The 13,709-nt window shown below is 54.0% G+C and overlaps 1 protein-coding gene across 1 annotated transcript in view; it reads right to left on the reverse strand.

Annotated features, from left to right (window-relative positions):
* Nucleotides 1-13,709, reverse strand: part of APPL2 (adaptor protein, phosphotyrosine interacting with PH domain and leucine zipper 2) — a 52,552-nt gene that overhangs the window by 14,201 nt on the left and 24,642 nt on the right. Inside the window, exons 7-15 of the mRNA XM_077761960.1 lie at nucleotides 12,633-12,674; nucleotides 12,468-12,526; nucleotides 11,222-11,368; nucleotides 7,331-7,413; nucleotides 3,197-3,355; nucleotides 1,657-1,845; nucleotides 403-445; nucleotides 264-320; nucleotides 82-170 (exon numbers count right to left, since the gene is read on the reverse strand). Coding sequence (XP_077618086.1) covers nucleotides 82-170; nucleotides 264-320; nucleotides 403-445; nucleotides 1,657-1,845; nucleotides 3,197-3,355; nucleotides 7,331-7,413; nucleotides 11,222-11,368; nucleotides 12,468-12,526; nucleotides 12,633-12,674 — 868 coding nt within the window. The remainder of the gene's footprint in view (nucleotides 1-81; nucleotides 171-263; nucleotides 321-402; nucleotides 446-1,656; nucleotides 1,846-3,196; nucleotides 3,356-7,330; nucleotides 7,414-11,221; nucleotides 11,369-12,467; nucleotides 12,527-12,632; nucleotides 12,675-13,709) is intronic.

Here is a 13,709-nt window from a genome sequence, read left to right on the forward strand (position 1 = left end):
CGCCGTGGCCTGTGCAGACAGAACTGCAAACTCCCAGAACCTCAACACAAAAAAGCCACTTTTCCGCGGTCCTTCAGTTACCTGGGGCACGAGCTTTCTTGCTTCTTCCCAAGGCTCGTGATGGGAGTCACTGCTTGGAGAGCCGTCTGATTCAGCTTGATGGCCACGGCCTGCAGGCACACAGGACACGCTCAGTCCCGCAGGGGCGCTGACCCTTCGGACTGAGCGAGGGGCGGGGACGCAGGTAAGGCCGCGCGAGTTACCTCGGGGTTGTCGGTCAGGTAGATCTGCCTGGAGATGTTGTTTATGGCGCAGATCCACTGCAGAGAGAGGGCGTTAGAAACCTGCCGGGTCCCCATCACCCACCAGACCAGGCCAGAAGGGGAACAACAAAAGCTTTACCTCCTCGTTTTCCTTCTTGCTTTCTGCCTGGAGGATTATTCCCCTGAAATAAAGTGCATCCAAGTCAGTGCTTCCAGACCTCAGTGGCTGAGACTTACCAGGTTCACTGAACTCAGCTGGGTCCCAAAGGGAAGGGCCAGGAACGCAGCATGAGCGGAAAGAAAAAATGGGGTTCTGGCTTGCTGCTGCTCCTTCACCGTGTGATCCGGGACAGACACTTCCTTCCCCTGGGCCTGTGCTTTCTCACCTATAAAGTGAGCAGCTGGGCTCGGGTCTGCTGGCTCGTGTCTGTGAGTCCCCAAGCATACACGTCTTGTTGGCCACTCAGATGATCAGGGCGGCCCCTCCTCCCAACCACGCCCGGAGAAGCCAGACGCTCCCACAGAGGGGAACAGGACGCAAACAACACTGCCCTTCCCTGCTGAGGGCTCACCCCTTCCCAGGGACCCCAAAGCTCTAGGAGGTGGGAGCACAGATCTTAGCCCTACTTTACACGTGAGAAGAGCAAGGTGTTAACTGCCCAGGACCACGGCTGCGATCCCGGGCCTCTCCCGCCGCCCAGGAGGAGGGAGGTCTGAAGCCGCTCTGCCAACCTGGGAGGGGACGGCCGGCGCCGCACCGGCCTGCCCGGACCCACTGCTGTCCAAACAGAACCTCAGCTCCGAACGCCACCCGGAAGCAAATGCGAGCAGAGCTGGCTCCCACGGGAGGATGGGCCGCGGCCTGCCCTCCCCTTGGGGCTCAGTTTGAAGCTCCTGCTCCACAGGAGACCCCACTGCAGTGGGATCCGTGAATGACTCCAAGTGACCTCTTCTGGGCCCCCGAGGCACACGGGGGTCTGCAGGGACAGCACGTTCACGGGGGGAGCGCCGTGGCTGAGCGCACTGCTCCCGTCTCCAGCTTCAGCTGCAACAGCGGGCTCCCCGGTCAGGTGCGCCCGCCCTCCGCCCCACGCGCGGTACACAGAGCTCGTGTGCGAGCCCGCGGGGGCAGCCACAGCCTTCTCTAGGGTCCGTGCTGAGCAGCAGCTCTCCTACGGCTGCCTCCCACACAGACCGAGGCCTCCTCCAGGGGCCCCTACAAACCCACGCTGGGACTCCTGACACACGGCAGACAGGATCCCGCGGGGCTGCTGTGTGCGTGCTTAAAGGGAACAGAAAACATCCTCCCCAAAGAGCAACGATCCCGGAGGCCCTGGGCAGGGGTGGGGTCACTACCCTTGCTCTCCGCCCACATAAGACCCGCGTGGCGTACGATTTCCCGTTGGGAGTGGTGATCTGGAAGCAGTATCGTCGGTCTTCACAATCCACCGCCATCACCGAGCAGTTGTCCAGGTCCTGGATCAGGCCCCCCGCGACGGCTCCCCGGGGCTGACACATGAGGTTCCCGCCTTGCGTGAAGAAGTAAAGCCGCTCCCAGGTGGTGGTGACCAGCCCTGTTTTACTGTGAGAATTGTGACTTTAGCAAGCCTGTCAGTGCTCGGAAGCCCGCGCAGCACCTCAAGGTCTTGCTGCCTCCTCACCAGTGTTGGCGTTCTAGAAATAATGTTTCTTTAAAGCAAAACTGCAAATGCAGAGCAGCAGAGGCGGCTCGCTGCAGCCTGAGGGACCTGGAAGTCACGGGCTCTGCCCACGCAGGAGATGCCCGCCCAGGGCCTAGGCCAGCCCGTGCCCACCCTGCAGCGGCTGGACGCTGGCTCCTCCCCGAGACCTGGAAACGCGGAACTGAAGACCTACACCATCCTCTAAGACACGGGCTGAACTGTTTTAAATCTAGTGAGAGTCACCAGAGTCACCCTGGCTCACAGCACCCAGGGACATCTACTAGGTTGACTTTGCTCCAGTTGGATGTTATTCTGGTTTTGTGGGCTGCCTGCAAGAGGAATAGCCAGTAACAAACAAACAACACCAGAACCTTGTAGGGTTTTCTATCTGTACGAACTAAAGGAGGTATTTAACTTGGGATCTCTACAAGCGGTGAGAGCTTTGTGGAGCTCCACCATGGTAAGAAAACAGCTGGCAACTCCTCTCTGTAGACCCTCCAACTGTGAGGTATCAGCTACACTTACATGACTCAATGTTTGTCGAGTAGCAACTACGTGCAAGGCACTAGGTTTCCTGCCTAAATAATTACAATTATTTCCAAAACCTGGAAATAGCTAACATGTGAGTGCCTACCACCTGCTGGGAACGACCTCATTCAGCAGGTACTAGCACATTGAGAGCTGTGACTACCAGCTGTTTCATCGATGACACGACTGAGGCCCAGCAATGGGGTCCGACTGAACCAAAGTCAGTCTTCAGCACGCCAGACAGCCTCCGTCTCTTCTCGGACACAAGGAAACCTGATCGCCCTCCCTTTAATTCAAACAGCCCTGAGTGACACGGTGTGACTCAGTCTGTGACCCGCAAGGCTCACTGGCACCCGAATCTGGCCTCAGCTGCGGACCTGGAGCACACGCTCTCACGCATCAGTGGCCTGGGCTACGGGCGGGGTGGGGATAGGAACTCTCAACAGTCCAGGACGGTGACGGTTACGAGCAGGCTGTCTGCACATGGCCATGGTGATCAGGGACAGGGTGACCTGCCCCTCGGAGTCCACGCACTGGGCTCTTACAAGGCTGTGTCAAGTCCATCTCTCAGCTATGCGGGCCTTGAGCCCCGAAGGCTTCCCCCGGGTGCTGTGAGGGAGGGGTGCTGTGCAGGAGTCCTTCCCCACCCTCCCCTGCCCTCCACTCCACAGACGCTGAGGGAAAAGGGGTGTTAGAAAAAGAGGCGAGCCACGGCATTCTCACTTTCTGAGATTCAGGTAACCGGCCTTCTGGATGAGGTTCCTGTTGATCTGTGGTGCAGCCACATCAAAGTCCGGGGCGTAAACAGTCTCCTCGACAGAAAGCAGTTCTTGCTGCGACACCCGCATCTTTTCCGCTTCGGCTTCTAGCTCCACCTGAATGCTGAAGACAGAAGGCATCAGGTCAGCGGCTCCTCACTGGCCGACCGGGCGTTGCTGCGCCACAGATGGCGGAGCTGTCCCCGCGGCTGCCTGCCGCACGAAGGGACAGGCCCAGAAATTGGAGATCCGCAGGGACTCAAGTCTGCGTTGCTAAAAATAGTTACGTGGCTGCTGTTTGAAAACAGAACATGTTGGCCACTGGGCAGCGCCTGAACCCAGTTAAACAATCTCTCTGCTGACAAAGTGGTATCCAGGCTCAGACCTACTGATGCAGATTTTAGGAGAAAACTTTTAATGAGCCCATCCTCAGGGCTTTGGGTGCAGATTATCTGCGAAAGGGCCAGAAAGGAAGGAAACAGCAGTCATTCCTGGCCCTCTGCTCCCTCTAGTTCTGGAAGCAGCCACCGGAGGAAGGAAAACAGCCAGGAGGTGGGACCAGGGCGCACGGACACAGACAAAGGCAATGCTTTTCCTCTCCTGGCAGCTGTAGCGTTGCCGAGACTGTGGGGCCGGGCCCTGGCTTGTGTGCGCATGTGTGCTGAGCTGCAGAAAACATGGAAGCTTTAGCTTCAAACTGGCAGCTGCCCCTTCTTCCCACAAAGCGATGCCTCCACAGCTCCCCACCCGGCACTGAGAGCCTTGGATATAAAGCCCCGAACACAAGCTGCCCAACGCGGCCCACCCACGCGCGAAAGCAAACTTCAGAGGCGTCGCTCTGCTTTTCCACCCTGTTAAAGAAGAGATGACTGAATTACAAATGTTAAATCAGAAGGCACTCTGGGGGCCATCTAGACCACTGTTTCTCAAAGCGAGTTCCTCAGGGTTTTCTCTCACAAGGGTTAAGTTTGGGCTTGGTCCCCACTCTGCTCTAGGAGGCCCACCGTGCACGCCGCCTACGTCTTAATGCAGCTCGACGCAGGTGGGCGATCTAAGCTCCTTCTGGCTCTCCTGACACGTGAACAGGACGGCCGCACTCCACCACTGGGAGCCCTGCGACAGGCGGCCCGGACAGCAGGCCTCACTGGCTTACCTGCTCGTCACTGCCAAGATGGGGCGAGTACAATGGAAAAGAAAAGGTAAGCAGCACGAGAAGTGGAAGGAGGGAGCCAAAGTATACAAAACCGCTAAGGTCCTTAAGTTGTTTTTTTTTTAATTTTTAAAGTTTTGTTTATTTCTGAAAGAGAGAGAGAGACAGCATGAGCAGGAGAGGCTCAAAGAGAGAGGGAGATACAGAATCTGAAGCAGGCCCCAGGCTCCTAGCTGTCAGCACAGAGCCCGACGCGGGGCTCAAACCCAGGAACCGTGAGATCATGACCTGAGCCGAAGTCGGACACTTAACCAACTGAGCCACCCAGGCACCCCAGGTTTTTAAGCTTTTAGGGGTGAGAAGATTCCCTGAGGACCCAGTAGAAGATAAGGATCGGCTCCCCCAGAAAAATCTCATGTGCCCCAGCAGGACGTTTGCACACGCCTCCGGAAGTGGTCAGTAAGTGCCCCTACCTCCGCTCCTGGACCCACACAGACTCAGCTTCAGTCAGGAGGCGCAGGGCCCCCAGCACTCCAGGACAGGGGAGGCAAGTGCTTTTCCATAGGCTCTTCCAAGATTAAAAAAAAAGTGCTTATTTAATTGACTACCTACCTACCTACTGATCAATCGATCAGAGCAGCAGTAGGAACTAAGAAAAAAGGTAGAAGTGTATCCCTGTGGGGTTAGGGACTAAGAAGAAAAGCTCCTGAGGCCCCTGGCTGTCTCAGTCAGTTAAGCATCTGACTCTTGACTTTGGTTCAGGTCATGATCTCGCAGTTTGTGAGTTCAAGCCCTGAGTCAGGCTCTGCTATGCTGCCTGTGCAGAGCCTGCTTGGGATTCTCTTTCTCTCTCTCTCTCTCTCTCTCTGGCACTACCCCAATCTTGTGCATTTTCTCTCTTAATAAATGAATAAACTGTAGAAAAAGAAAGGGAAAGCCCCTGGTTCTTCGGGTAATTCAAAAAGCCACCACGTGCGGTTTAGCCTGGGTTCAGAATCCCCGCACATCTCACACAGCAGAGCCCGGGCACTTGGCCCCCAGGGAAAGGAGGGCAGCATCCGGAGCCAGCACCGCTGTCCTTGGCCCCTCTGGGCCGGCAGTGCAGCCGCCCACCTCACAGCTAGGGAGGCACGGCAGTGTTTATCCACTCACCGACAGAAAAGCGGAGCGGTAGGAAAATTAGAACCTTAATGTGAGTGCTTTAGCCATTTGAACCCGGAGGTTTAAGTGCTTCCAGGCTCAGCTGGGAATGCTGTCTGCGGCTGCGGCCCTTGTAATGGACTAGGTCTTGTCAGGCAGCAGAGGGATGAGCCACAGACCCGGAAGGCTGTGTAGCCGGGGCTCTGCGGCCCATCGCACGGAACCGCTCGCGTGGCTGCAGTGCACTCTGGACAGCCTGCGGCCGTTCACACAGAGGCCAACAGCGGAGGAGGCGGAGGCTCTGAGATTTGCGGAGAGATGCGTCACAGCACTTCGAAAACAGGCGCAAATGTCCCAATGCCATCAATAAAAAAATCTAGCAGTGCATGAACAAACTTTGAAGTCCAGATGGTTCTCTCAGGACCAGAAAGCCGTCCAGGAGCTAACGGAGGGTAAAAGAGAGGTGGCCAGAGAGGGCAGGGGCCCTCGACAGCAGCGACAGCAGGCACCTTCCTTTCCTCTCTCCTAATGCTCCTAACACTCCCAGAGGCCCACAAGCAAATTAACAGGCAGGAACCTGAAATGGGATTTCAAGCCTCATTGTGAACCCGGCCTGCCCGCTGCAGCCAGGGCCAAGCTGCCGGGACTTCCAGGCAGGCGCAGACGACTTCAAATGACAACCCTCCCGCGTGCTGCTGGCACAAAGCTCAGCTCCAGGCTTCATTCTTTACTGCCGGCCCTTGAGGTACACTTCTGCCTGAGCGGGGTCCGCTGCTTGCCTCAAGGTATCGTGAAAAGCAACACCTTCAAGAAAATGAGCGACCTTCCTCCACCTGTTCACACAAAATAAAGTCCTGCGCTCCTACGTCTACTCTGTACGTCTGCTGCTCAACCACTCTCGGGCCGTCCTCCAGCAACCACGTCTGCCGTGTTCACGACACAAGGCTTCCTGGGGTTCACGGTCACCGACACCGGCAGCAGGAGGCACAGGGACTCGGAGCAGCCACAGCATCAGCGAAACGTGGGCAAGACAGTCTGAAGAGAGGATGCTGTTTTTTTAAAATATAAGCATTCATGAGGTCAAAATGCAATTTGCTAAATTAATTCAAAAAAGGCTTAAAGACTTGTTTATCGATCATAAACGGATACGATGGTTAGTTTCCTAAAGGGTCACAGCACTTCTGCTGCTAATCTCTCGGCTCCAAAGCGGAAGCAAAGTGAACTTCTGAGTCCACAGTGAGTCTACACCGGACTGACAGGCTGGAACATGTGAAGCTGATGGTCAGCAAACAAAAGGAGGCCCTCGGCACACGATCTGGGACTTAATGGGAAAGTCTCCCTGTGGATGCTTCATCTTTTCAAATTTTTTAAAATGTTTTTATTTACTTTTGAGAGAGAGAGACAGAGACAGAGCGCTGGCAGGGGAGGGGCAGAAGGAGAGGGAGACACAGAATCAGAAACACACTCCAGGCCCTGAGCTGTCAGCGCAGAGCCCGACATGGGGCTCAAACTCGTGAACTGCAAGATCATGACCTGAGCCGAAGTCAGACCCTTAACCAACTGAGCCACCCAGTCACCCCACTCATTTTTCATTTATATATAGAGTCCGTTCACAGGGTGGGACCTCGGGGCTCCCCACCGTGGGAACTGCAAAAGGCATCACTTTTCAACCACAAGCCAAATACCGGCGGCTAAGAAGGGGCCCGCTGCCCAGGGATCCCAGAGTGGGGGTCCCATGGAGCCCCTGGAGGGACGGATTCAGCAGGAAAGGCAAAGGCCCACAAGGCCCAAAGTGGAGTGCAGCCTTACCTTTGAACCATGTCTGCAACGGAGGATAAAAAGCTGTCCATGTTTTGGGAAAACATCTCTGCTCCCTTCTTGAAAAAGTTAATCTGAAAGACAGAAGTGTGACGCTGTGAAAGTCACCTAGGAAAGGAGATGGGTGAGCACACTCATGCGGGACTGGAAGCAGCGGGGGGTGGCGATACGGCCCTCCATCCCTGCGCCCCCGGGGTGCCGCGAGCGCCTCTGCTGGGCTCCCCGCCCCAGCGGAACTCCTCCTGAAGCCCCGAGTGGGGGCGGCGGGACCCAGCTATCTCGCTGAGAGGCTATAAACATCAGGGACAATGTGTGAGTCACTGCTTGGCACAGGTCACGCCCGGGTGCATCAGTAGTTGCTACTGACAAGTGGCCTTGATACTCTCACCATCAGCTGCTTTGCTCTGTGAATTCTAGACAGAAAGTTTCTTGGGGGCAGGGGGTATGTCTCCACCTCTGCGTCTCTAGGACCTACATCGGTGTGTGACAAATGACATGCACAGTGCCAGCAAGAAGTGGACGAGCACTCAATGTGGCATGGCAGGAGGTTCTTGGGGAAGAGAAGCCCACCCTTAGGGCCACCAGCCGACCCCGCTCACCGAGCCATGTGCTGCTCACAACGCAGGCTGGACAGATGACCCAGCTAAGACACCGTGAAGGGGAAACTGGGCTGATGACCCTTAAAAGGCTCTTCCGGCCTTGATGTCAACCCAAAGGATGCAGCAGAGCTCAGGCACTGAACAGGTGCTCCGCAGAGGCAAGGTCCCTTCCTGTTCCCAGTGTGCCACGCTAGACGCTCTCTCAGCCCAGGGGACAGTGGCCCTAGGAGACCTCAGCCTCCTTTGAAAAGACAACTGCAAGTGCTGGCTTTTGGGGAACGAAAAGAAGGAACGCCTTACTTCCCGAGAGTCCCGGGAATTCACTGCCCAGAAAGCCCGCGTTGCCTGTCCAACCATGAAGGGCAGGGGTTCAGGGGTTGGGGGAAGACGGGACCATTCAGTGCGTTACTGATTTCTGTAACCATCCTGCCCCAGAGCTCCAGCTTCCACTTCTTTCTATGGCCAGGGCTTTAAAAAACTCTCAATACTGGGTATGGACTCCACTTTACATGCCTGTTGGGGGAGAGGTAACAGCTGCAAGGCCAAGTCCTGAAAAAAGAGAACACTGAGCCTAGATGCGGGTATTTTCTCACAAAGCCTGTCCCAGCTCATCTCTCTGATCTGGAAGCAGCCTCTGCCCTGGACGGTGGGCACAGAACTCACCCTCGCACCCCACTGAAGCTGGGAAGCGCTGTCAGGACAGTTCTGACATGTTTACGCCCCAGGGGAATACACATCCCCACGTCCTTAGTTTTCACGGTACAAAAACAGAGGAGGATCATCGTTATCCCAGGCGAGGTGATAATGCAGGGAGCTGCTCTGGCCCCACGATCTTTTAATTGTACAGAGATCAGCACAGTAAATGCCTTTCTGGATCTCAGAAACATCAAAGTCTGTTAAAGGAGCTTTCTGCGTTTCTAAGGACATAGCAGCACAGTGACCTTCCTCCCTTCCCCTCCCTAAACTCTTGGAATTGATACTCTTAACTCCGTGTCTCGGCTCTCTGCTCCTCTGTAAACTCCTCGGGCAGCCCCTCAAATAATCTGATGAATGAATGGAAGGGAGGGAGAAGATCCTGGTGTCTACAGCCACCTTTCACAGGACCCACCCCGTAGATACTGGAGTTCATCCTGTGTTCTCACAAACTTGGACACAGCCTACAAAACCTCACTTTGTGAGGCATGACAGCTAATCGTGATTTCAGTGCAAACCTACTGAATGAGGGCCAGGGAAGGCGCAAGTAAAGCCAAGCCACTTGCACTGACAGGGGCGGCGCCGAGAAGCCGGGTTCAGCACAACGTCATCCGGAGACCCTGTGTGGCTCTGTGAACGGGAGGAAGTACGACGACCACACGGCCAGCAACTCAACGGAGGTGGAGGCTGCGTCGACATGGATTTAAAAGGGCCGATGCAGCAGAAGGTGAGGGACTGCCTTGGAATCGCCCCAAAGATTCATGGGGTTAGACGACAACTGGTCGGGAGGGGCAGCGAGTCTGCAGCAAGATTTTAAGTCTGTGATGGGAGAGACTACCTGCTCTTCTGTCCTGAAATCTGGACACTTTGCACATGAAAAATGAAACCGTGCCATCTTCAATCCTCAAAAATGCTGCTGCGGCCACCCAGCGGTGACAGTGTGCTCCGCTCCGTGGCCAGGCCCCCCGGGCCCCGCAGCAGCATTCACCTAGAGAGCGTGGGCCACGAGACGCGACGCGGTCCTCAAGGTGAAACACGGGAACCCATCCACGAACAAGCCCACCCTCCGAGCCCTGCGAGGCCCCTCCCCGAACTGATCAGGCTCCGCAAACACTAACTGATCAGACCCGCAGCCGTTCATCTCTCTGAGGTTCTCAGCCAGGAGCCTGTCTGACCCTGGGCCTCTAAGTCCACAGGCAAGGCCGTCAATCCAGGGGGGACAGACGTGACAGGAGGCACTGACGAGAGAGCAAAGGCAGTCCCGCCGTCCTCTCACAAAGCCAGGACGTCCCCTAGGGCAGACGTGCGAAACTTAGAGGAAGGAGAGAGGAGGGCACAGGAGAACGGGCGGGGGCCGTCTCGAGGAGGCTGGACGGCTGCCGAGGGTCTGCTGAGGACTGCAGCCCACCCACAGCCCAGGACTGGCCGGGGCTGGTTCAACCCAGCTTTGCTCAGATGTCACGGAAAGGTGAAGCATCACCTCTGAAGGCAGAAGCTGACTTAGTTACCTCGCCATCCAACAACGTAACCACCACATTCAGAAGACAGATAACTGAGGTGCCTGGGTGGCTCAGCCGGTTGGGCTTCCAACTTCAGCTCAGGTCATGATCTCACTTTCATGGGTTCAAGCCCCGCGTTGGGCTCTGTGCTGATGGCTCAGAGACTGGAGCCTGCTTCGGATTTTGTGTTTCCCTCTCTCCCTGCCCCTCCCCTCCTCACACTCTGTCCCTGTCGCTTAAAAAAATAAAAATTTTTCAAATAATAAAAGACAGATAATAGAGCCTGAATGCTTAAAGATCCTCTCTTGGTATCCTCCCCCTTGAATGCTACTAATGCCATTTTTTTTTTTTAAACAGAATGTATTTTTCAAATGTATTAAAAAATAACAGATGCTCACATATGTGGAGTTTTAAAAAGTTGCTGACTTTTTTTCCTCCCAATGTTCTGCTTCCGGACACCCCCTTCCGTTCCTAGACTGTCAGCTGAAAGACTAGCGGGTGTGCTTCCTGCATGCCGGCGTGAGGTGCCGGAGCCCACCTAAGTGGGGCCGGAGCACAGCAGGCAGGGAGGGGGAGGGGGGGCGCCCTTCGCCTCACACGCACACCCACTCCCATCACTGCCAGGCTGCCCCCCCCACTGCAGACTCCTGGCACGCAGAGGTTCAGTGGACCACTAACTGAGGGGGAGAAGCCAACACGCCCTCACCAGAGACCTCAGCCGGCAGTGGCGACATTTCGCCACAGCCCAGATGCCAAGGTGCCGGCAAGAACCTCAGCAATGAGAACAGCCCAGCCGAGTGTGGCCCCCACCACACACAGCAGCAGGGGATGGGCTTCTCAGGCCGGGCCTGGCTTTCACTTGGCTCAGAGACAAAGGGCCAGGCCAGCCCCTCCCCGCGGGAGGCCTGCGATCAAGGCCATCACCTCGGGCAAGTACAGCCTAACCAGTCCGGCTACCGTGTGCCGAACCTAAGGGAGGCTCCAGGGAGGTGGTGCGTTCGTGTTTCTTCCTCTGGCGGTACTTTGGTTTCTCCTAAACTCTATCACAGCAGCCGCCCAGGTCTCAGCCTCAGGGGAGCGGAACGGCCTACCTGTCCGTGGGCAAAGCCTATCATGGGCTCCATCATGGCCACGCGCTTTCTGTACTGCAGCGCGTTGAGGGCACAGTAGTACTGAAGGGAAGAAAGGTGCTGCTTCCGCCGCGCAGCCGCCACCTCCTTCACAACATCGGTCTTCACCTGAGGAGAGGCGGGAGCAAACGTCGGGTTGTCTAACAGATGTGGCAGTTCTGTAAGAGCATGAAGCTTCTCACAAAACCCATTGTGCCAAATACAATAAAACCTAGATAAGGTTCCACCTTATGTCTTATTTTTTAATTATTTTTATCTTTTTTTTTTTTTTTTTTTTTTNAGCAGGTTCTGTACCCAGCACAGAGCCCCATGAGGGACTTGATCTTACAACTGCAAAATCATGACCTGAGCTGCAATCATGAATTGAATGCTTAACTGAGTCACCCAGGTGCACCCCCGCCTCATGTTCCAAAACCCCAAATTAAAAATACTAAAGGCCTCAGCATCTCCATGCTTGTGAGGCTGCACTGGGGTGAGGCCAATCACTCTCTGCTGGCAGCACTGAAGAGTGCTGTGACCCTGTGGGAAAACAACATGGTGGCATGCGCTGAAGGCCACAAACATTTTAGTTCACTTGTAAGATTGTATTCCAAGGAAATTAATTCAGCTCAAGTAAATTATGCAAAGAAGTAAAAAGTCACATGTATTAAAAAGTTCCATATCATCTATAGTAGCAAAAAGCATGAGTTAAAGAAAAAGAGTGGGGGCACCTGGGTGGCTCAGTCGGTTAAGTGTCTGACTTCGGCTCAGGCCATGATCTCACAGTTTCTGAGTTCGAGCCCCACATCAGGCTCACTGCTGTCAGCACAGAGCCCACTTTGGATCCTCTGTACCCCTCTCTCCCTGCACCTCCCTCGCCTCACTCTCTCTCTCAAAAGTAAAATAAACATTAAAAAAAAAAAAAAAGAATCAGAGTCAACACCCAGGGCAAGAGATTCAAGTGACCTGAAACATATGAGGCAGATAGCCATGAAGAGCCAAGGTTACACTGAAATCACTGAAATTTTACCATGGTTCCAAGTTGGCGTTTAATAAACCAGTTTGAAAAGTTAGAACAGGGAGGTACAAGTTTACTTATGATTCAAAATAAATAATTTAAAACTTTATGTAAACGAAAGAAGAGAAAGCTCAAGATTCCTAACAGGAAATTAGAAAAGGGGCTTAAGCAAATGACATGAAAAACAAAATGTAAGGTAGGTACTCTTACCTTTTCATTCTCCTTTTTCTTAGGAAGCCTGCTATATTTTGCCATCGAGAGGTCATGCTCTAAAAATAGAGAGGCATTTTAGCATGCAGATGGGTTGAAAGGCAAGAGCAATCGGTCGCGCCCGCCACGCGCCCACCACCCCCCAAGAACGAAAAGGATGCCTACCATTACTGGCAAGTCCAAAAAGATCCTTTAAAGTGCTTACTTCTGAAAAAGAGAAAAAAAAAAAAATCTTAGAGCAAAAAAACTAAACTAAACTAAAATACATCAACCCAGAGCTCTGCACTTCCCTGAGAAAACAGAAGTGTAAGCGTGGAAGGAGGCAGGCCCTGTGGGCAGGGAATCCTGGTCTGACTGGAACTGGCGGCTTCGGCTGCTTCCCCTACCTGGTGACCCTGACTGCTCGTAGGGCCACTTGTCTTAGACAGCATCCGGGGATGCTGAAGCAGGGGGCACCGTGGGGACGGGGGCCGGAGCGTGTGGTGGCCAGGTACTATTCAGGAGGCCTCGAGTATAGCCTAAGCTCAGACTCTCCAGCCCCAAAAATGAGTGTTTTAACACATCTTTCCTTAGAATACCTGACCGTACCCAGAACCTAGAAATGTCCTGTTGCTGCCATTGTAACAACTTAAGGTGTTGTAACACTTCAAGGTGTTGTATTTTTAAAGAGGAAGCACAATACCGCACAGATCTCTTACTACCCAGGTTTAGACTTTTTTGCCCGGTAATTTTTTCTTCTAGTGTTCTAGAAAATGTAATTCTTTAATCTCAAAGCAATGACCATTGTCAATGATATAAAGAGCAGAAAAACCTACAAAGTTTGGATTTCTTTTTGTAACATCAACTACATTTTTTCAAGACTATATTTTTATATCCACATTTTCACTAACTTGATTTCCAAGAGATATAAAATTATTCTAAGGCTTTTAGTTGAAGAACCAAAACTAGTCCAAAAGGGCAACCTGGCTCTCTGAACCAGTCTCAGATACTCTCACTCATTAAAAACGTGAGCTCCAGGTGAACAGGGAGCTTGCTGCCTTGCTCACGGAGGCCAGCACAGGAAGAGCATGGTTCCCGCCCTCCTTCCCTCTCTAAGCCGCCCTCTTTCCATTCCAGAGCACTCACGGCATGCCTTTAGTAATGCTCCCAACCAGCAATACTAGCCCTGCTGTCCCTGTCTCCTTGGTAATCTCTCAAAACGCAGCACAGAGATCACCTACTCCGGGAAGCCCTCCCTCATAC

This window comes from Crocuta crocuta, unplaced genomic scaffold (genome assembly GCF_008692635.1).
Source record: "Crocuta crocuta isolate KB4526 unplaced genomic scaffold, BGI_CrCroc_1.0 scaffold193, whole genome shotgun sequence".
NCBI classification, from domain to species: domain Eukaryota; kingdom Metazoa; phylum Chordata; class Mammalia; order Carnivora; family Hyaenidae; genus Crocuta; species Crocuta crocuta.